The following is a 22,718-nucleotide window of genomic DNA, read 5'->3' on the forward strand; positions in this document are numbered from 1 at the left end:
GGGTGGGAGGGCAGGCAGCTCCATACAGTTAAAAACAAATGAGCTTTGGAGTCAAAGGGAGCTGGGATCTCATTTCCCAGCTTGACCACTTGACTAGAAATCTGTAAATCTTCCAAGTATTCCAAGTTGCTGTTTGCCCCATAGAGTTGACAATTAAGTGAGATACTTTAGAGCAGCTGGGACACATTGGCTTTTTAATCAGTTCCACTTCTGTTCCTCACCCCCATGCTTTCCATCTCTATCTCTAGTTGGCAGTTTCTAGTCCGCAAGCCCAATCCTGGTCCTGCTTCCTCCTCTCCCCTCTTCCCTCTGAATGTACCTTTGCCAGGGCCCCTTCGGAAACCTCCCTGGTACCTCGCACCAGCACATGGGTGAACATGTGTTTGTGCACACCCGGGACTGGCCCCACACTTTTGTGTTATGTTTTTCCCAGGGCACTTCCTCACGTGCTTGCTTAGCTCTCCAGTACCTCAGTGAGTCAGCTCCCCTCAGGGATGAGTTTGTTTGGCTTTAAAACCTGATCAGACATGTTTTGCAGACCAGTGGTTATTTTTGGGGGGAAGGTGTCACCTGATACTACTTCCTTTTTTCCAATAGTTTGGGACTGGTGGAGTCAACACAATCAATAGCCAACTTAACGTGAGACAGGACAGAGAGCCCAGAATCTTTTCATCTTTTTTACTCCAGCCATGTCCCTGATGCCCACCTTGTGAAGATCTCTTACCATCCAAAAAAGTAAGTGATAGATGTGACTTTTGGTGCCTTGGATCTGGGTTAAGTGGAAAGGGACAAGTTCTTCTGGCCCTCTGGTGGCAAGTCTTTTGGATGGGGTCCTCTAGCAGAGCCGTCTAGCCTGTGTTGAAGTAAAACTGCTGTATCTCCTTTCTACTTCCATGGAGGATTTCGCTGGTTGTGGACAGAACCTGTTTAAAGATTGACAGTTCAGAAAGTGGCTGGGATCTTTGAGGCTCCCTGAAGAGTTAATCTCTATCTCCCTCATTTGGTCTTCCCTACTGTGCTGGCTCCTCCCTTTTTGCCCTGCAGAGGTTGGCTCCTTGTTACAGCTCTTCTAAGAGTCTACTCTGTCTCCTTTACCCTGTGTACTGTTCTGTTTCGATTTCTCAGCTTCTCGTCTGTTCCAGTTGTGCCAGCAGACAATCCGTGGATCCATTTTATTTTCCCTGCTAAGAGTTGCTGTACATAAAACTGGGTAAGGAGGTGGTATGGATTCAGGGACTGCTTGGGATCCAAACACACTTTGCAGTTAATTTTACTACACCCAAGATGCCTAATACTTTCAACTAATAGCCTAGATGAAGGTAACGATTTTAGTCACCTTGGAGTGCTAATAGCAGTTTTCATTTGGAATTGGGTTTGTTTCTAGTCTTAATATCCACTATGGTCTTAATGTTGCTAGCATTTCTTTGGGGTGGGAGTGGTAGTCTACCAGGATGAATGAACCTTTCCCTAAAGTGTGATCCTCAGGATTTTAAAAGTTCTTACACAGCAGAAGTGGTTCTTTATTTTGTCTTTTTTCTTTTGAGTCAGAATCTCACTCTGTCGTCCAGGCTGGAGTGCAGTGGCACACTCACGGCCATAGTAGCCTTGACCTCCTGGGCTCAGGTGATTTTTTTTACCTCTGCCTTCCAAGTAGATGGAACCACAGGTGCGCAACACTATGGCTAATTTTTTAATTTATTGTAGAGACGAGGTCTCACCAAGTTGTGCAGGCTGGTCTCGAACCCTTGGACTCAGGCAATCCTCTCACCTCAGCCTCCAAAGAGTGCTAGGATTACATGTGTGAGCCCCCATGCCCAGCTGAAGGGTTTTTTCATTGAATAAATTTGTGAAATGCCACGTTAATATGTTAATCTGGCATCTTTACAGCAGGTCTTTCTTCCCAAACCCTTCTCTGTGCTTATGTGCCCCACTGGAAGGGATGGTGGTGTATGTTGTTGTATAACAGCAACATCTGATTCGGCTGTGAAACCCTTTTAAATGAAATGTTGTGTGCAACTAGAGTTCTGTGGATCACACTTTGAGAAATGCTGTTGTAACTGCCTGAAATCATATCAAGAGTGCCTTGAGGCAGTCATAAAAACTCAAAGTGTAGCCGGGCTCGGTGGCTCAGCCTATAATCCCTCACCTTTGGGAGACCGAGGTGAGTGGATTGCCTGAGCCCATGGGTTTGAGACCCGCCTGGGCAGCGAGACCTCATCTCTACAATAAATCAAAAAATCAGCCGGGCGTGGTAGCGCATGCCTGTAATTCCAGCTACTTGGAAGGCTGAGGTGGAAGGATCGCCGGAGCCCAGCAGGTCGAGGCTGCGGTGGCCGGGAGCGGCCACTGCACTCCAGTCTGGGCGACAGAGTGAGACTCCAACTCAACAACAACAACAAAAAACTCAAAGTGTGCCACTTAGTGTCCAATAGTAGCTGCTATTGGAGCTGGACTCTTGGGCCTAGCTTTGCCTGGGGAACGGGCCTCACATTGCCTGTGGGGAGCCCTGTGATAAAGTAGGGATTATCAGGGCTTTCCAGAGGAGGAATAGGAACCCAGTTGCCTCCCACCAGCAGTCAAAGCCCAGAGATAGTGGGAAGGGGAGGGGGACATAGGATGTGATAAACAGACCAAAAGTCTGGTAAGGCTGCCTGTCCTCTGGGAGGACATCAGGACACCCCCTCTGGAGGAGTGACACTTGAGTGAGGTCTAGAAGGACAGAGGAGTATGCAGACAGGGTGAAAAAGAAGGTGTATTTCAGGCAGAAAGTGGTACATGTGATACAAATGAATCTCTGCTTGTGTGTGAGCAGAGCCAGAGAAATGAGGCAGAGTTTGGAGGGGTTGGCGGCAGGTGTTCTGTGAGGGGCTTGGGCATGCAGCTGCAGGTTGGGCAGTGGTGAGGGCAGGGCAGCTCCGGATCAGCTGAGCTCTGCAGACCTTGGAACCTGGAACCACTAAGCTTCTACTGGTGTGCATGCCTTTGAATCTTGCACTTACTGAACATTAACGCTTTTGGTTTCATACCCTTTGGGCTTGCGAACAATGACCAGAACTTAAAAGCACCTGCTTCTAAAAGCCCAGCTGATACCAGGGAACTTACTTCCTATAACAGTCACTTCTGGGACTGAGCACTGCTGATCTTCCCCCAGCCGACCTGTTTATTCCATCACCATGGCAGCGGGTGGAGGAGTGGTGAGTGTGTTGGTGGAGTGGCCTCTGCCCTCCCTGGAGGCTGGGTGTTGTCAGGAGAGTTGTGATCTTGCTGCCTTATAACATGTGAAGCTATCTTTATACAGAGCTCTTACTATGTGCTTAGCATGTTGCATGCGTTGTCATCTTTAGTCCTTTCGCAGTTTATATCTTGTTTGTTGTACACATGGAGAAATCAAGGTTCTGAGATTAAATAACTTGCAGCCCAGAAGTAATATTGTCAGCTTGAACCCAACTCTACCCTGTTCCAAAGGCTGTCATGTGCAATGCCACATCATGCCCCTTCCCAGAGCCCTTTTCTTTTCCTTTTTGGTGGCTTTCCTCTTCTTTCTCTAAGTGAACGACCTGCTGGGCCATAGCAAGCCTGATTTTAGTGCACTGTTCTTTGCTGCTTTGGAGGAGCCAGAGTGTCATTTTATTTCCCTTTTCCTTTCTCAGAGCTCTGCTGTCTTTATTTAAGCTCTTGACTTGTGGTTTTCTTCCTAAGAAAACATCTCATAGTTGTGGCACTATGCTGAGGAGGAATGTCAAAAGGAAAGTAGGGCCCCTTCCTTGCCCCATCTCCTGAGGAGTCAACATTGCAAAAGAATTTGTGGACTTGGGCAACACATGTGGGTCTCCAGCTCTCTATGGGTCTCTCTGTCTTTCTGCTGCCTCTTTGGGATTGTTAGTTTCTAAGAGACAGTTTTGGCATTCGGGCTTCATATACTTTTCCCTGATGTTCTTTTTGCTTCTCAGGACCTTCTTCAACACCCTTCAGCCTCATTTGGAAGTTTCTTGTGTGTACCCACTTATGAGCAACACCTTTTCATTTCCCAGCTAAAGAGAGTCAGTCACATGCTGGTGGGTGGAGGACTCAGGGCACTGAGATCCGGGTGACTAGTGTGGCAGTGACAGACCAGGCAGACATAGCTGTGTAACCACCCCTCATCCTTGGAGGGGCCTTTTCCCTCTGGTGACCCAGGATCTGAGGGCTTTGCTGGGGAAGTATCTCTCCATAGTGGCAACCTGGCAGGAGGGACCCGGCAGGTGTCCACTTTTGGGCCACACCTCGATGCCTCCTCTCTGGTGTGTCTGACCTTTGACAAGGACCTTTAGGACTTGAGAGTCATGTTCCATGGCCCCTTAAAGATTATTTCTGTATTAAAAAAAATAGGGTACAAAGATGTGTGGCATTGAGGGGGAGCAAGAGAAATAGCCCCACCAAAATGGACTGTGATGATAAACAAAATGTGAGCAGTGCTTATCACATAGTGGTGGGATTATGATTTTTTTTTCTCTTTGGTTTCCGAGTCTTCTACAGTGCACATATGTTATACTAAAAGAGATCAGTGGTGTTTTATTTATTTTCTATTTTTCTATTTTAATTTTAATTTTTAATTTTAATTTTTTGAATTGGAGTCTCACTCTGTTGCCCAGGCTGGAGTGCATTAGCCACCGCAGCTTCGGCCTACTGGACTTTTGTGATCCTTCTGTCTCAGCCTTCCAAGTAGCTGGAACTACAGACACATGCCACCATGCCCAGCTAATTTTTTTTTTTTCTGAGTTGGAGTTTCGCTCCATCACCCAGTCTGGAGTGCAGTGGCATGCTCACGGCCACCCCAGGGTCAACCTGCTGGGCTCCGGTGATTATTCCACCTCAGCCTTCCAAGTCGCCAGAACTACAGGTGTGCACTACCACACCTGGCTAATTTATTTATTGCAGAGACGCGGTCTCACCAAGTTGCCCAGGCTGGTCTCGAACCTGTGAGCTCAGGCAATTCACTCACCTCAGCCTCCCAAAGGGCTGGGGTTGCAGGCTGAGACACTGACCCCAGCCTTTTAGAAATTTATTGTAGAGAAGAGGTCTTGCCAAGTTGGCCAGGCTGGTCTCGAATCCATGGGCTCAGGCAGTCATCTCCCCTGGGCCTCCCAAAGTGCTGGGATTATAAGCATGAGCCACCACGCCCAGCCTATTTACTATTTTTAGAGACAGACTTGCTCCGTCATCCAGGCTGAATGAAGTGCAGTGACACAATCATAGCTTACTATAGCCTCCACTCCTGGGCTCAAGTGATCCTCCCACCTCAGCCTCCTGAGTAGCTGAGACTGCAGGCACATACCATACTCAACTAATTTTTTTATTTTTTGTAGAGATCTCTGCTGTGTTGCCCAGGCTGGTCTCCAACTCCTGGGCTCAAGTGATCCTCTTGCTTTGGCTTCCCAAAGTGCTGGGATTATAGGTGTAAGCCACCATGTCCAGCTAGTAGCGTTTTTTAAATAAATTGTGGAAATAGTCTTCTTTTACTTGAGGATTGTCTTGCCTTGTCTGTTTCACCTGCACCTGCAAACAAAGCCAGTTAGGAATTAGGGCATTGGCCTCTAGACAGCAGAGCGGCCAGGGAAGGGGCAAGAGTCACTGACCTAGAGCATCTCTTTGCTGTCACTGTACAATGCTTTTTGATAGGGGATGATGTGGAGGAAATACATCAGGTTTCTATCACATTTCTCTGCCTAAGACTCAGAGAAGGGCTTCTCCGTGTTACCTCTCAATTCCTCCCTGTCTTTCTCTGAGGTGGGAGAGGCAGGGCTTGTCACGGTTCAGCAAGCAAGGAATTGCTAGCACAAGGCCTGAACACAGGGCCCTGGCTCCAGGCAGCTGAGTGCCTGTGCTGTCAACTGAGTGACTGGCCCAGGTGTCCTGAGAGATCCCTTCCCATTCAAGATCCTGGTTCTTATCTTGCCATCCCTTGGTCCAGCCTGTGTTCTTGGTGGGACCCAGAGCTGGTCCCAGCTCTCCCCAGCACACCCTGCCGCACCCCTAGCAGCACATCCCCGGGTGGGCTCCTGGGGTCACTCATGTGGGCTTCTCTTGCAGCGCAATGTCCCTGCTCTTCTCTCCATGCAACTTCATCGTCACAGCCAAGAAGGATAAGAGACACATGGCTGAAGTGAACGCTTCCCCACTCAAGCACTTTGTCACTGCCAAGAAGAAGATCAATGGCATCTTTGAGCAGCTGGGGGCCTATATCCAGGAAAGCGCCACCTTCCTTGAAGGTAAGACGGGCACCTGCTCAGCCAGGCCCACTCTTACCTGTGTAGATATTTGGTAGCAGGATTTGGGGGTGGGGAAGTACAGTCCTACTTCTGGGGAACTCATGCTCCAATGGCCTCAGCAAGCTCTGCTCTTGAAATGGTGTGGACCTGGGCTCTAGTGAGAATAGGTCAGGAAGGCAAGGGAGCTCCCTTTTTTTTTTTTTTTTTTTTTTTGAGTCAAAGTCTCACTCTGCCGCCCAGCCTGGAGTGCAGTGGCATGTTCATAGCCACGGCAACCTCGACTTGCTGGGTTCAGGGGATCCTTCCACCTCAGCCTTCCAAGTAGCTGGAACCACAGGTGTATGCCATCATGCCTAGCTAATTTTTTTTTTTTTGAGTTGGAGTCTCACTCTATTGCCTAGGCAGGAGGGCAGTGGCGTGCTCACGGCCGCCGAAGCCTCAACTTGCTGGGCTCCAGCGATCCTTCTGCCTCAGCCTTCCAAGTAGCTGGAACTATAGGCATAAGCCATCATGCCTGGCTAATTTTTTGATTTATTGTAGAGATGAGGTCTTGCCAAGTTTCCCAGGCTGGTCTCGAACCTGTGAGCTCAGGCAATCCTCTCACCTCAGGGATTATAGGCGTGAGCCACTGTGCCTGGCTCAGCTAATTTTTTTAATTTTTTTTTATACCATGCTAACATTTATTAACATATCAATCTTTTTTTATATCTCATAAGAGAAAATTTGCAAACAAAACCTTTTAATAAAATACAGTAAAAACCAAAAAAAAAATAATAATAATAAACTGCTCATTAACAATGACTTCCAGATCCAAATATTTTTTCAGTTTTACAATTCCTATAAATTAATTGTTTTATCAGAAGGTACTAAATCCCCCAAGATGCAAAGCCCAAGTCAAATTCTCCATGATAGTGATGATCTTTATTAGATCCAGTGAGAGTTTAATTTACTCAGGTATGAAAAGAGGCAAAGCCATATAATGGCATTTATCTATGTAAGTATCAGTCTCATTGTTCAGTTTCTTCATCTTTAAAATTGTAAGATTTGTCAAAAGACATAAGTGACAAAATACATATAAAAGTAGTTAAAATAGTACCTGCAGTTAGTAACCGTCCTTGATAATTTCTCCTACTTCAATGAATTGACATGCTGCTAATAGGTTAATAACAACCAAAATATTGTTTGCAGCTCAGCTAATTTTTAAAAATTTATTTTAGAGATGAAATCTCATCGAGTTGCCCAGGCTAGTCTCGAACCCCTGGGCTCAGGCAATCCTCTTGCCTCTGCCTCCTAAAGTGCTGAGATTACAGATGTGAGCCACTGCGCCTGACCAGGAACGGTCTTTTAATAATTCATTTCATTTAAGAAGTTAACGTATTTAGCTGCATTTAATCATGAGGGATTGGTGATTCCTATTCTCATCTAAGATGCAAGCAGATTGAGATTTGAGAGTTGTCTGATACTTGTAAGTGACAGAGCTGGGCTTTCCCCAGGTGTCTCCAACTCCAGGGCCCATGCATTTTCCTTGGTCTGGTTCTGGCCACCATTAAGGCCAGGCACTGTCTGGGTGTTGGTTGTCCCCAACCAGGATGCCCCCTTTGATATTTTTAGATTGGTGATAGGACTATGAATAGGAAGCTTGCGTCACCTGTGCCTTTTCTGCTAGTTACTAATTTGAGTCCAAGTGCTAGTCTCTGCTCTATCAACAGAGAAGGACTGGTTCCCAGAGCACCACTTGTCTGAGCTCCAGCTCCAGTGCTGGCCTTCCCAGGCTTCCTGTTTGGAAGGCCACATAGCTGAGTCTCCTTCCTTTGATTTACTCATTTGTGAAAGGCGGGCTCAGGTGCAAGCAGGGCTTTCAGGTTCTACACTGTTGAAACCTAGAATTCAGTGGTGGTGCCCCAGGAGTTGACCTCTGGCTCTTGTGAGCACCTATTCTCCATTCTGTTTCAGCTAGAGCAACTAGTGTCACATACCAGGTGGCCACACATGAGTCCCTCTCAGGAGCACCACTGCATCTGGTTTTGTTCCCTTGTCTGTTCCCTGCCCTTGGCAAGGTACCTGATGCCAGAGAAGGTGTTCATTCCCTAAATATTGGTTGAACTGAAAAAAGCTAAATTTTAACATTGTCTGATTGGTGTTTGAAGTTATCTCAATTTGTTATCTGTATATTCAGCCGTGGCTCTGTTGTGTTTGCCCTCTGCCAGGCACTGGGCATGCAGAGATGGGGAAGATCAGCCACTGCCCTCCCAGAGCCCAGACTAGCTTTCTGAGATGCTCGGAGTCACTTACATAGATGATGCTATGAACAAACACGTGCTTAATGAGGTGTTTATGTGATGGGACTTTGATTGAGTTCTCTTTGTGTGAAAATATGAGGCTTCCTCTACTGTCTAAATGGAAGGGAAAGAGATAGAGTGATCCTGAGTTGTGTTTGGGATTGCTCTGGATGGGAGCGGGGACCGTTCTCCAAGGGCAGGTAACACAAGCTTGCTGCCTGCTGTTACTTTTTTTTTTGAGTTGGAGTCTCACTCTGTCGCCCAGACTGGAGTGCAGTGGCTGCTCCCGGCCACCGCAGCCTCGACCTGCTGGACTCCGGTGATCCTTCTGCCTCAGCCTTCCAAGTAGCCGGACTTACAGGCATGCACTACCATGCCCGGCTGATTTTTTGATTTATTGTAGAGATGTGGTCTCGCTCCCAGGTGGGTCTCGAACCCGCGGGCTCAGGCAATCCTCTCATCTCAGCCTCCCAAAGGTGCGGGATTACAGGCTGAGCCACTGAGCCCGGCTCTGCTGCTACTTTTAAGAGCCAGTTTTCTGTGAAGGGTGTCCCAAAGGCCATGCCCAGTTGGCAGTATAAGGGAAGAATGTTGATGGGTCTGGGCAGCAGTGACTGGTGGACATGGCGGGAGGGGGAACTCGTTGACTTGGTCACTTTCTTTCATGGCACTAACTGGAGAGGAAACTCACTGGGCAGCCTCTGACATGCCACTTGTCGTGCTCTGGGTGCTTTGGGACAGGGATGGGACCTGTCTGCCTGGCAGTTCATTGAGGGAACCAAACAGCCATCATCTTCCCAGCCCACTGAAGAACCTTCCTGGTGCAAGGTGGGACGGGGTCAGGATCTTGCTCAGTTGCTTCTGCCTGTAGTAGTCTGCCAGTAAAGGGTACTGGGAAAAAGCAGCGCAGTGATCTAGGTATCTGTTCACTTAGCAAATGTGTGTACTGCTGGGTGCTGGGTCGGAGAGTTTGGCCCTCTAGGGGAAGATGATACAGACAGGTGAGCTAGGCAGTTGCCTTATGGTGAGGTGAGTGCTGAGATGGGAGAAGTACAGAGTGCGGTGGGCACACAGACAAGGGCACTATACCTCAGGGTGGGGGTGTGTGGTCAGGGAAGGTTTTCTGTGGCAGCACTGTCTAAGCTAGACCGGAAGCCATGTGGGAATGGGCCAAACCACTTCAGGACAGTGCATTGATTCTTTAGAGAGTGGGGAGGAGAGTTGGGGAGCAAGAAGCCAAGTCCCAGGGCTGAGAAGCTGGTGAGTTTGGGGATACAGTGAGGAGAATGTGAGGCAGGGGGCTGGCAAGAGGCTAGGCCAGAGATGCCAGCAGGGCTGGGTCAGGAAGAGACATGGATTGGTTGAGAGCCTGGACCTGGACCCAGGCTGCCCAGTTCACACCCAGTTCTGCCGTTTACTAACTCCTGCCAGGCAAATAACAAGGATCAGATGAGAGACCTTCTGAAAAGTGACTAGAACAGTGCCTGGCATGTAGTTGGAATGTTGTAAATACTTGTTAAGGAAAATGGACAAGTAGAGGATGGCAGTGGACTTGCAAGTATTCTTCTTATACCAACCACTGTTCTTAGCACATGGTACTCTAATTCATTTGATCTCACAGTAGAACTTATCTGCATTTTTGGGTAAAGAAACTAAGACCCAGAAAGAAGTGCTGAGGTCACAGAGCTAGAGATGAGCCAGCATCAGAACCTAGGCAGTATTCTCCTGACCACAGTGAGGCCACAGTAGGGATGTGGAACTTCAGCCCAGCGATAGCAGAGAGCCCCAGAGCCAGACTCTTGACTCAGGTGATTGAGGCCGGTGCTCTGGCCCTTCCAGATTGTGGTTGTGGAAATCCTCTGACCCCAGGGTAACCCATTTTCAATCTTTACCTCCAGACACCTACAGGAATGCGGAACTGGACCCCGTCACGACAGAAGAGCAGGTTCTGGATGTCAAAGGTTACCTGTCCAAAGTGAGGGGCATCAGTGAGGTGCTGGCCCGGCGGCACATGAAGGTGGCTTTTTTTGGCCGGTGAGTCCTTGATGCTCTTTCTCCTTCTTTTTTCTTGGCTGGGGAGGAGGGAGGCAATCTGTGCAGAATCACAGTCAGAGCCCCCAAGGCGGGGAGTAGCAGACACACTTCAGAGTTCATCGCTCTCCTCCTAGTTTTTTTATTTTTAAGTTGTGGTAAAATGCACATACCATAAAATGTACCATTCTAACCTTTTTTTTTTTTTTTTTTTTTTTTTGAGTTGGAGTCTCACTCTGTTGCCCAGACTGGAGTGCAGTGGCCATTCCTGGCCCCCGCAGCCTCGACCTGCTGGGCTCCGGCGATCCTTCCGCCTCAGCCTTTCAGGTAGCCGGAATTACAGGCATGTGCTACCACACCTGGCTGATTTTTTGATTTATTGTAGAGATGAGGTCTCGCGGCCCAGGCAGGTCTCGAACCCACAGGCTCAGGCAATCCACTCACCTCAGCCTCCCAAAGGCGTGGGATTACAGGCTGAGCCACCGAGCGTCATTCTAACCATTTAAAAATCTATAATTCAGTAGTAAGCATATTCACATGATCTTGCAAAACGGAAACTTGTGTTATACTCATTAAACCCTAACGCTCCAGTCTGCCTCCCCCAGCCCCTGATAACCACCCTTTGACTTCCTGTCTCCATGAATTTGAGTATTCTAGGTACCTCGTATAAGTGGAATCATACAGTATTTGGCCTTTTGCGTCTGGCTTATTTCACTTTGTATAATAATGTCCTCAAAGTTCCTCACACTGTAGCATGTGTCCGAATTTCCTCCCTTTTTAAGGTTGAATAGTACTCCATTGTACGTACAGACCACATTTTGTTTATCTGTTCATCCATCAGTGGACATTTGAGTTACTTTTGCCTTTGGGCTATAGTGAGTAGTGTCGCAATGAATGTGGGAGTTCAGATATCTCTTCGAGTCCCTGTCAGTTCTTTTGGACATATACACAGAACTGGATTGCTGGGTTATATGGTAATCCTATTTTTAAGTTTTTGAGGAACCAGTGTTGTTTTCCATAGCAGCTACACCATTTTACATTTCTACCAGCAATGCACAAGGGTTCCAGTTTCTCTATGTCCTTGCTAACACTTAATATTTCTGTTTTTCTGATCATGGTTGTGCTGAGGAGTGTGAGGGGATAGCTCATTGTGGTTAATGATTAATGATGTAGAACATCTTTTCATGCGCTTGTATTAGCCTTTTGTATATCTTCTTTGGAGAAGTATCTATTCAATTTGTCTATACTTCTTTTTGCCTGTACTGTTGGTGTTATATCCAAGAAACAGCTGCCAAATCCAACGTTAAGTTTTGCCCCTTGTTCTAAGAGTTTTATAGTTTTAGCATCAGCTCTCCTTGTTTTACTTTGAGTTCTAATAGATGCTTTTAAAAACATTAAAATCTGGGCAAACTCCCTTGGGTCCCCTCCCATCGTGGGAGCTTTTCTTTCCTCTCAATAAATTCTGCTTTTCCAATAAATAAATAAATAAATAAAAAACCTTGGCACAGTGGCTCACACCTATAATCCCAGCACTTTGGGAGGCTGAGGTAAGAAAACTGCCTGAGCTCCCATGGGTTCGAGACCAGCCCTGGCGAGACCTCATCTCTACAATAAATAAAAAAATTAGCCGGGCATGGTGGCCTGTGCCTATAGTTCCAGCTACTTGGAAGGCTGGGGTGGAAGGACTGCCTGAGCCCAGCAGGTTGAGGCTGTGGTGGCTGGGAGCGTGCCACTGCCCTCCAGCCAGGGTGACAGAATGAGACTCCAACTCAAAAAAACAAAAACAAAGCATTAAAATCCAATACAGGAAAAAAAGGCATCTAGACAGATTGTACACTAGGCACCTAGTAGCCTAGGGAGTCAGCACTGTGCCTTGAACCCTGTCCCTGATGACATCTGTGACCTGAGGTGTGGCCCTTAGTCTTCATTTCTTCATCCTCAACTGGGAGGGCTGCCTGTTTCGCTGGATGCAGGTAAGGCCTTTGTAGCTCTGCTCAATTGCTGTGACTGGTTCTGATAGGTCAGGTCTCAAGAAAAAAATAACAAAAAGGTGACATGACTGGGAAGCATCACCCCAGAATGAGAAAGATTGTGTTCATCATAGATCGAAAGCTCTGAAACCCAGAATAGATGAGTTTGCCAAGTGGAGCTGTCTTTAAGAGGCAGGATAGCCAGGCACAGTGGCTCATGCCTGTAATCCCAACACTTTGGGAGACTGGGGTGGGAGGATTGCTTGAGGTCAGGAGCTTGAGACCAGCCTGGACAACAAAGCAAGATCCCATCTCTATAAAAACAGAAACATTAGCCAGACATGGTGGGGTGTGCCTGTAGTCCCAGCAGTTCAGGACTGTGCCCCTGCCTTGTGCTGAAGCAGGAGGATTGCCTGAACCCAGGAGTTCAAGGCTGCAGTGAACTGTGATTGTGCCACTGCACTCCAGCCTGGGCGACAGGGTAAAACCCTGTCTCAAAAAAAAAAAAGCAGGGTAGAGAAAAGGGCTGTGGTGGGTAAGAATGCCTTCTGCTTGGTGGTGATCAGCTGGGACCAACAGGGTGGGCTTCATATATAAGGAGGATTGTGATGGGAATAGAGCTGCAAAACAGGCTCTGTGTGGAAAACAAGGACATTAGGGTCATTTAGACTAAGGAAGATACTCTGGGGGGGTGAGTCAGTGGCTTCAGGTAGTCATGTGTTTTGCTTCAGAGACAGACAGGCAGCCTCCATATGAGGGACGTCATGAGAGGTGGTGGGTTATTTCAGGGTGGAGGAAGTAGGTGAGGGCCATGCGCTATGCCAGCCCCTTGCAGATTAATCTGACGTGATGAACCAATGGCACATCAAAAGCTTGGGTTCAGGGATGTTACTATTTTTTTTTTTTGAATTGGAGTCTCACTCCCTCATCCAGGCTGGAGTGCAGTGGCATGGTCACAGTCACCGCAGCCTCGACTTGCTGGGCTCAGGTGATCCTTCTACCTCAGATTTCCAAGTAGGTGGGACTACAGGCAAGCGCCACTATGCCCGGCTAATTTTTTGATTTATTGTAGAGATGAGGTCTTGCCAAGTTCTCCAGGCTGGTCTTGAACCCGTGGGCTCAGGCAATCCTCTTACCTTGGCTTCTCAAAGTACTGGGATTATAGGCTTGAGCCACCACACCCAGCCTCTCTTTTTTAATAGGTACAGAAGCACCTGCTCTGTGCATCTCCCAGCACTGTTTGGGCACTGGTGGTACTGTAGGGGACAGGACTTTGGCCTTCTGGGCTGGCAACTGCATTGTGAAAGCCAAACCGCAGATATTGGTGTCTTTGCTGATAACTGTTACTTCCTTCTAGGACGAGCAATGGGAAGAGCACCGTGATCAATGCCATGCTCTGGGACAAAGTTCTGCCCTCCGGGATTGGCCACACCACCAACTGCTTCCTGCGGGTGGAGGGCACAGATGGCCATGAGGCCTTCCTGCTCACCGAGGGCTCAGAGGAGAAGAGGAGTGTCAAGGTGAGGGTGCTGGCACTCTGGCAGGGTGAGTTGTCCCTTGTGACGGGGCTGACCCCACCTCTGAGGAGAGGCAGGGCCTCCCTGTGGTGGAATATGGGAACCCTGTTTCAAACGAGCTTTTTATGGATGTGAAGGAGCTTTCAGGAGGGTCAGAAACGTGGAGCACCAAGAATGGGGACTTGGCTGTTCCTTGTGTCAACTGAGCAGGCCATGTGCCCCTTTCCCCACTAATGAGGGAAGAGCAGTGTGCCTGTCCTTCCTCAGGATGTTGCCAGAAAGAGAGGTTCCTATGTTTGTTCTGTGATCCTCATAAGCAGCCAGGGGCTGCCACACTTTGATTTTCTAAGAGGCAACTGATTCTTGTTTGGGGCTAGATGCTTGGTGTGCTTCATAAAGAATTAATCCTGCCTGGGCATGGTGGCTAATGCCTGTAATTCTAGCACTTTGGGAGGCCATGAGAGGATTGCTTGAACACAGGAGCTTGGAGACCCAGCCTAGGCAACATAACAAGATCTCATCTCTATTAAAAAAAAAATCAAAAAATCAGCTGGATGTGGTGATGCACACTTGTAGTCCTAGCTACTCAGGAGGCTGAGATGGAAGAATTGCCTGAGCACAGGAAGTTGAAGCTGTGGTGAGCTGAGATGGTGCCACTGCACTCCAGCCTGCCAGCCTGGGCAACAGAGTGAGACTGACTCAATTGATAATAATAATATAATTAAATTAAGGTTTTTTTCCTCTTGAGTTGGAGTCTCACTCAACCTGCTGGGCCTAGGCGATCTTGCCTTAGCCTTCCAAGTAACTAAGACTACAGGTGTGCACCACACTCTATGAATTTTTTGATTTATTGTAAAGATGAAGGCTCGCCAAGTATCCCAGGCTGGTCTTGAACCCCTGGGCTCGGGCAGTCCTCTCACCTCTGCCTCCCAAAGCGCTGGGATTATAGGTGTGAGCCACTGTGCCCGGCAGTTCCCAGCTCCTAACTTTCACACATGAAAAGGGGGTAGTGGGCCAGGCTTGGCTCAGCCTGTAATCCCAGCACTTTGGGTGGCTGAGGTGAGTGGATTATCTGAGCCTGCAGGTTTGAGACCAGTCCGGGCAATTTGGCAAGACCTTGTCTCTACAATAAATCAAAAATTAACCGGGCGTGGTAGCACACTCCTATAGTTCTGGCTACTTGGAAGGCTGAGATGGAAGGATTGCCTGAGCCCAGCAGATAGATGCTAGAGTGTCCATGAGTGTGCCACTGCACTCCAGTCTGGGTGACAGAATGAGACTCCAACTAAAAAAAAAAAAACGAAATTAGGGAGGGTAGTGGAATTATAGCAGTCTCCGTTCCTGTGCTGTGGTCAAGCAGCACAGGAAATCTGACAAGGCAGCTTGTCCTCGGCCTGATCCTTCTTTCTGTCCTCCACCATCAGACTGTGAACCAGCTGGCCCATGCTCTCCATCAGGATGAGCAGCTGCATGCCGGCAGCTTGGTGAGTGTGATGTGGCCCAACTCCAAGTGCCCACTTCTGAAGGATGACCTCGTGCTGATGGACAGGTAAGGGGGTGCCCTCCTGGGAGGTTCAGACTGGGGGCACTGGGCTCCCATTTCTGGATAATTCAGGCCAGAGTCCCTGTGCCCCATCCTTGCCCTTCTTAAGCATTACTGTCTTTCAGATGGGCTCAATCAAATCCTCCCACCCCTTGGGTTTCCTCTAGGGTCTGGTTATTGGCATCAGGGCCCCGAAGTGTCCTAGGGATGGTCTAGAAAAAATAGGAGGGATGCTTAGAGGTGGGGGGAGGTTATCAAACTGAGCCAGTGCTAGCTGTGTGCTGGGGGTGGGGAGTTGGATGGAGTCACTGGTGTATTTTCTCTCTTTTTTTTCTTTTTGAGTTGGAGTCTCACTTTGTTGTCCAGGTTGTAGTGCATTGGCACATTACTGGGCTCAGGTGATCTTCCGCTTCAGCCTTCCAAGTAGCTGGAACGACAAGTGCATGCCACCATGTCTGGCTAATTTTTTTGATTTGTTGTAGAGACGAGGTCTCGCCAAGTTGTCTAGGCTGGTTTTGAACCCCTGGACTTAGGCAATCCTCTTGTCTCTGCCTCTCAAAGTGCTGGGATTACAGGCGTGAGCAACCACGCCTGGCTATTTTCTTTCTCTTGAGGGAGCACTGTGGATGGGTTTAAACTGTTCTAAGGAATATAGTACACTAGCCTTGACCTGGACTCACATAAGTACAGATCTTCACCTTAGCTGCATATCCTCAGTAAAAGTACAAGTTGCTCTGTGTTTATAAAAGTGATAGATGATAGATGCATGTACTTAAAAGAACTCATCTCCAGACAGTCTGGAAGGATGTGCAGTAGAAAGTAAAAGTCCCCCATAAGGGCCAGGCCTGATTTCTCCTCCATCCTTGGCTTTCTTCTCCCTTGCCTGGCTGCCTCACAAATCCCAGGTGTGTTCTCAGCCGGAAGAATAGAGCTCATACTCTATGCCTGATGATGTTGATTTGCCCCTGTCACCTTTAGCCCTGGTATTGATGTCACCACAGAGCTGGACAGCTGGATTGACAAGTTTTGCCTGGATGCTGATGTGTTCGTGCTGGTGGCCAACTCGGAGTCCACCTTGATGCAGACGGTAACTCCTTCACCTTCTCCCATGCTCCCAGCACCTGGCCAGGCAGATGGCAGCCAGGGCCTTGGCTGGCAAGCCCCTCCTCCACTGAGGTCTTTCCCTTTATCTAGGAAAAGCAGTTCTTCCACAAGGTGAGTGAGCGTCTCTCCCGCCCAAACATCTTCATCCTGAATAACCGCTGGGATGCATCTGCCTCGGAACCTGAATACATGGAAGAGGTTAGTACCTTTTTGGCAGTTTGGGGAATGCCACCCCGAGTGAGCCCTGTTGACCCTGGGCCACTTCATGCCCTCCCAGATCTAGTGAATTCCCTGAGTTAATTTCATGTCTAAGGATCTCTGAGATATTCTCCTATCATGTCTTCTGATGACCTTAAAAACACTTCTCTACCCTCTCCATTCACTTTCTTGGATGGAGCCCTTCTTTGGGTGGCCTTCCCCCAAACCTAAAAAGCATCCATACCACGTTAGTGCATCTTTGGGGCCAGTGCTCAGTTTGGGTCATAAGGAATTACTATAGAACAGGCTCAGTTTTAGGAAAATAGTATGAAAGAGGAGTGAAGAGTAATTGGCTGTTACAACTTACAACTCTTAACTTTATAAATGTGAAGTGAAAGAAAAAAGGGTAGCAAGCCCCGGGTGAGGTGGCACGCAACTGTAATCCCAACTACTCAGGAAGGTGAGGTAGGAGGATCGCTTGAGCCCAGGAATTTGAGACCAACATAGAAAGACACCGTCGCTGGGCTCGGTGGCTCAGCCTGTAATCCTGCGCCTTTGGGAGGCTGAGGTGAGTGGATTGCCTGTGCCCGCGGGTTCAAGACCCACCTGGGCAGCGAGACCTCATCTCTACAATAAATAAAAAAATCAGCCGGGCGTGGTAGTGCATTTCTCTAATTCTGGCTATTCAGAAGGCTGAGGCAGAAGGATCATCAGAGCCCAGCGGGTTGAGGCTGCTGTGGCCGGGAGCGACCACTGCACTCCAGTCTAGGCGACAGAGTGAGACTCCAACTCAAAAAAAAAAAAAAAAGAAAGACACCGTCTCCAAAAAAAGGGGGGCGGGAGAGGAGAGATAGCAGATTGGTAATATTAGATGATAAAATGTGCACTTGATGTCAAAAGGCCCGAGTCCAAATTCTGGCTAATACTGAGCAGTGTGACTTTGTTTTGATCCTTGGTAATTGGTAATCCAATTTCTTCACCAGTGTGATGAGTGTAATAAATAGACTTGTTGAGAGGATAAAATCTACTAAAAGCACCCCACACGTGGTAGCTGTTCTGTGAGAGGCTGTTATCAAGTTCTATGCACAGAACCCTAGGACGTCAGAGCTAGGAGGGATTTTCTGGGGATGCCCACTCACTTTATTAACAAGGACTTAGCTTGTCAGAGTAGAGCGCCTGATTTTAGGATTCCTTCTGGGGCACCAAAGTGACACTATAAGTGCTAACAAGAGGCAGTTGGACATGTTGTAGCATTTTTGCTTGTGTATGCATAAGACATCTTTGTCAGGTTCTACCTCAACAAACCCCATGACATTGGTGTGGGATGCTTGGTGGCTAGGGAGCAGGGACAGTGGGAGACATCACTGTGAATGTTGAGTAAGCATTGCCTGTTTGGACCTTTTGACTATTGATCCATGTAGATATATTACCTGTTGTTTTAATAAAAGAGACAGGGACTGTGGGCTCCCTCATGTGGGGTCTACATCCAAGTGGTCACATTTGTGTGGGCTCCAGGTGCGGCGGCAGCACATGGAGCGGTGTACCAGCTTCCTGGTGGATGAGCTGGGTGTGGTGGACCGAGCCCAGGCCGGGGATCGTATCTTCTTTGTGTCTGCCAAGGAGGTGCTCAATGCCAGGATCCAGAAAGCCCAGGGCATGCCTGAAGGAGGTAACAGTGGGTGCAGATGTCCTCCTTTTCCCTGGTGTTTGAGAAAACACTCTGAGGAGGAGATGGCAAGGAAAGCGTTGACTGAGAGGGAGAGGCCCTTACTCTCCAGCCAGTGGCTTGGTTTCTGGGGATTTCACCATTTTCCTCTGTGGCCACTTCCGGACTAATGCAGTGAAATTCTCCTAGGGGGCGCTCTTGCAGAAGGCTTTCAAGTGAGGATGTTTGAGTTTCAGAATTTCGAGAGGAGATTTGAGGTGAGTCCTATGATCTGGTATCTGGTGATCCTCTGCCTCCTCAGCTCTCACTGTCTGTGTCCCTGGCAGTGAGAGCCAGAGCCTGGCTCTTGGCCATAGGCCCCCGGTGGCCCGCGCCGCCCTCAGCGCCTCTGTCTGTTCCAGGAGTGCATCTCCCAGTCCGCAGTGAAGACCAAATTTGAGCAGCACACGGTCCGGGCCAAGCAGATCGCAGAGGCGGTCCGCCTCATCATGGACTCGCTGCACATCGCGGCTCAGGAGCAGCGGTGAGAGTCCAGGACAGCAGGCAGGGGTGCTGAGAGTTGATGCACTCCGCCCCTGCCTTGGGCAACTGGGATGTGCCTTGATGGCAGAGCTGAGTCTTGGGCTCCCCCATCCAGAGCCCCTCCTTCTGGCCTGGCCACCAGACTGGCAGACCCACATAGCCGGCCTGGCACCCTACCTTCCCAGTCCCTGTGCTGGCGTCTCACTGCAGCCATTCTCAGGGCATGAACACATTTGTAAAAAGGCAGTATTTTTGGAGAAATTTAAAATATAGATAAGTGCAAAGAGTAATATAAAAACACCTTGCTTCTACCACACAGAATTGGCAGTGTTTATACTATTAAAATAAAACAAAGAAATATTAAGTGCCCTTTGATTCTTTGGCCTTTGTCCCAATGTCACTTTGCTGGCCCCTCAGGGACACCATGATTGTGTAATTATTATTATTTATTATTTTTTCGAGTTGGACTCTCACTTTGTCACCCAGGCTGGAGTGCAGTGGCATACTCACAGCCACCACAGCCTCGACCTGCTGGTCGTAGGCGATCCTTCCACCAGTCTTCCAAGTAACTGGAACTATAGATATGCGCCACCATGCCTCGCTTTTTTTTATTATTATTATTTATTGTGGAGACGAGGCTCGCAGTGTGATTCAGGCTGGTCTCAAACCCCTGGACTCAGGCAATTCTCTCACCTCAGCCTCCTAAAGTGCTAGGATTACAGGCGTCAGCCACCAGGCCCAGCTAGCAGTATATTTTTTAAATTGCATTTCCCTGATTCCTAGCAAGGTTGAACATTTTTTTCTTTTTTTTTTGAGTTGGAGTCTCACTCTGTTGCCCAGACTGGAGTGCAATGGCTGCACTTGGCCACTGCAGCCTCGATCTGCTAGGCTCTGGTGATCCTTCTGCCTCAGCCTTCCAAGTAGCTGGAACTACAGGCGCGCGCTACTATGCCCGGCTAATTTTTTGATTTATTGTAGAGATGAGGTCTCACCAAATTGCCCGGGCGGGCCTCAAACCCGCGGGCTCAGGCAATCCACTCACCTCAGCCTCCCAAAGCGTGGGATTACAAGTTGAGCCACTGAGCCTGGCTGAGCACTTTTTTCTATCTTAGTTGGCAGAACTTGTTTAAACCCTTAAAGCATCCTCCCTGCTCTGTTAGTGCCATCTTTTCCCTGTGGAAGACCGAAGAGTCAGTGGTTGGCTGCGGTGTCTTCCTCCTACTTGGGAAGGGGAGATCATATCCCTGGGTGTGTGTGTGTGAAACCCTGAGGGCAGGATTGTGGGTGGGGCCTGTGCGGATTCCTGTCCCCATTGCCCTTCCTGCCCCCCACCCTGTTGCCCTGTGCTCCGTCAGGTGGGATGGGGATTTGTGACCAGTGCTCTCTTATTCCCAGGGTTTACTGCCTGGAAATGCGTGAGGAGCGGCAAGACCGGCTGAGATTCATTGACAAGCAGCTGGAGCTCTTGGCTCAAGATTATAAATTGAGGATTAAGCAGATTACGGAGGAGGTGGAAAGACAGGTTAGAAATAGGAAGTACTCTGGGAGACTGACTCGGTAGAGCCCAGGGTGCTGGAAAAGTGGAAAAATCAGACATCTTTATTTTGGGGGGCTTCTGAGCCTTACAGAAGGAAGCTGTGGTGCTCTTCAAGAACACAGAGCTTCCCTTTGCGTTTCCTTGTTCCATTGTGTGATTCTGGGCCTGTCCCTCCTTCTCCATGTGACACTTGGGCACTTGATCTGCCAGTTTCTCAAGTTCTTCTACCCCAAAGATGTTAGTAGATCAGCAGCAGAGACTGCTGGGTTGTAAGGAAGGAGGTTCAGTCGAGTGAACTCTCTTGGTGTCGCTCAGCATCATGCTTCTTTTGCCCGCAGGTGTCGACAGCGATGGCTGAGGAGATCAGGCGCCTCTCCGTGCTGGTGGACGAGTACCAGATGGATTTCCACCCTTCCCCTGTAGTCCTCAAGGTCTATAAGAATGTGAGTCCTGGAGGGACAGGTGCTTTGGGCAGGGAGCCCCAACACATTCAGCCCCTGCTGGTGCATAAGTGCCCCCAGCAGTGGAAGTGGAAGCCAGGGAGACATCCCTCAGTTTCTTGGTCTCTGGTGGGTGTGGGCAAAAGGAACTCTTGACGGGGCTTCTCCTAGTCCACTTCTGTTGCAGGAGCTGCACCGTCACATAGAGGAGGGACTGGGCCGAAACATGTCCGACCGCTGCTCCACTGCCATCACCAACTCTCTGCAGACCATGCAACAGGACATGATAGGTTCGTGCCACAGGGGAATGTGGGACCAGGGGCTCTGGGGCTACACACAGATCAGATTCAGAGGCCAACCTAGAGAAGCAGTGATTTTCCTTATCTGTTACCTTTATGATGATTTAACTCAGTACTGTCAGGTGCTGGGTGTGTGTTATGAGTTCACTCTCCACATAGAGTTGGGAGCCCATCTTGTGTTACCACACAGGACCGTCCTAGGCCGAGAACTGGGCCTACTCCAGGCATAAATGCCGGCAGGTGTGGAGCCCCAGTCTGCACCCCCGGGAGAGCTGGCTAGCCTGCCACAAGTGAGGCACTGTCAGTCCCATGGGCTGCCTTGTCCAGCGTGTGGCTTCTGGCAGAGCTGTTCAGTACCCTGAGCAGTTGCTGCTGGAGCCCTCACTCCCAGGGCTGGGCACTGCTGTGGCACAGGGCTGGGCTGTTGACTTCTCCTCATTTCTCTTCCTGACAGATGGCTTGAAGCCCCTCCTTCCCCCATCTGTGCGGAGTCAGATAGACATGCTGGTCCCCCGCCAGTGCTTCTCCCTTAGCTATGACCTGAACTGTGACAAGTTGTGTGCCGACTTCCAGGAGGACATTGAGTTTCATTTCTCTCTTGGATGGACCATGCTGGTGAATAGGTTCCTGGGCCCCAAGAACAGCCGACGGGCCTTGATGGGCTACAACGAGCAGGCAAGCAAAGTTCGTCACCTTGGGGCATCACAGGAGGCCAGTCTGTACCCCACCTCCAGACACAAACTATTCTAAAATGGGAGTTCCCCAGGGCCGACAGCCACATCAGGGTTTTTGCCACTGATCAACCTGGCCTTATCTTAAGCAAGTTTTTTTTTTTTTTTTTTTGAATGGGAGTCTCACTCTGTCATCCAGGCTGGAGTGTGGTGGCAGGCATACTCTCGGCCACCACAGCCTCGACCTACTGGGCTAAGGCGATCCTTCTACTTCAGCCTTCCAAGTAGCTGGGACTACAGGTGTGTGTCACCACGCTCAGCTAATTTTTTGGTTTATTGTAGAGAGGAAGTTTCACCAAGTTGCTCAGGCTGGTCTCGAACCCATGGGCTCAGGCCGTCTTCTCACCTCCACTTCCCAAAGTGCTGGGATTATAAGCTTGAGTCACTATGCCTGGCCAACTTTGTTTTGCTTTGTTTTGTTTTGAGTCAGAGTCTCACTGTTGCCAGGCTAGAGTGCAATGGCATGCTCACGGCCACCACAGCCTTCACCTGCTGGGCTTAGGTGATCCTTCTGTCTCAGCCTTCCAAGTAACTGGAACTACAGCCGTGTACCACCACACCCAGCTAATCTAAGAAGTATTCCTGAAACAAACAGATGCTAGCTGTATTTTTTTTTTTTTTTGGATTCTTACT

General features: G+C 49.0%; 1 protein-coding gene across 4 annotated transcripts in view; it reads left to right on the forward strand.

Annotated features, from left to right (window-relative positions):
• Nucleotides 1-22,718, forward strand: part of MFN2 (mitofusin 2) — a 30,278-nt gene that overhangs the window by 1,184 nt on the left and 6,376 nt on the right. For 2 of the 4 annotated variants that reach the window (XR_503636.1, XM_008048328.1), the window contains exons 2-15: nt 598-735; nt 6,070-6,248; nt 10,426-10,561; nt 13,886-14,048; nt 15,470-15,594; nt 16,567-16,675; nt 16,783-16,890; nt 18,406-18,559; nt 18,746-18,813; nt 18,958-19,079; nt 20,474-20,600; nt 20,954-21,058; nt 21,243-21,345; nt 21,809-22,029. Coding sequence is in view for 3 of the 4 variants with exons in the window: in XM_008048328.1 (XP_008046519.1) it covers nt 6,074-6,248; nt 10,426-10,561; nt 13,886-14,048; nt 15,470-15,594; nt 16,567-16,675; nt 16,783-16,890; nt 18,406-18,559; nt 18,746-18,813; nt 18,958-19,079; nt 20,474-20,600; nt 20,954-21,058; nt 21,243-21,345; nt 21,809-22,029 (1,716 nt within the window). In the remaining variant the exon portion in view is untranslated. Of the gene's footprint in view, nt 1-597; nt 736-1,125; nt 1,211-6,069; nt 6,249-10,425; nt 10,562-13,885; nt 14,049-15,469; nt 15,595-16,566; nt 16,676-16,782; nt 16,891-18,405; nt 18,560-18,745; nt 18,814-18,957; nt 19,080-20,473; nt 20,601-20,953; nt 21,059-21,242; nt 21,346-21,808; nt 22,030-22,718 lie in introns of all 4 variants that reach the window. The other 2 variants (XM_008048330.2, XM_008048329.2) reach the window with 2 other exon arrangements.

The sequence above is a fragment of the Carlito syrichta genome, unplaced genomic scaffold (assembly GCF_000164805.1).
Source record: "Carlito syrichta isolate Samal-C Ts95f unplaced genomic scaffold, Tarsius_syrichta-2.0.1 Scaffold123348, whole genome shotgun sequence".
Classification (NCBI taxonomy): Eukaryota; Metazoa; Chordata; class Mammalia; order Primates; family Tarsiidae; genus Carlito; species Carlito syrichta.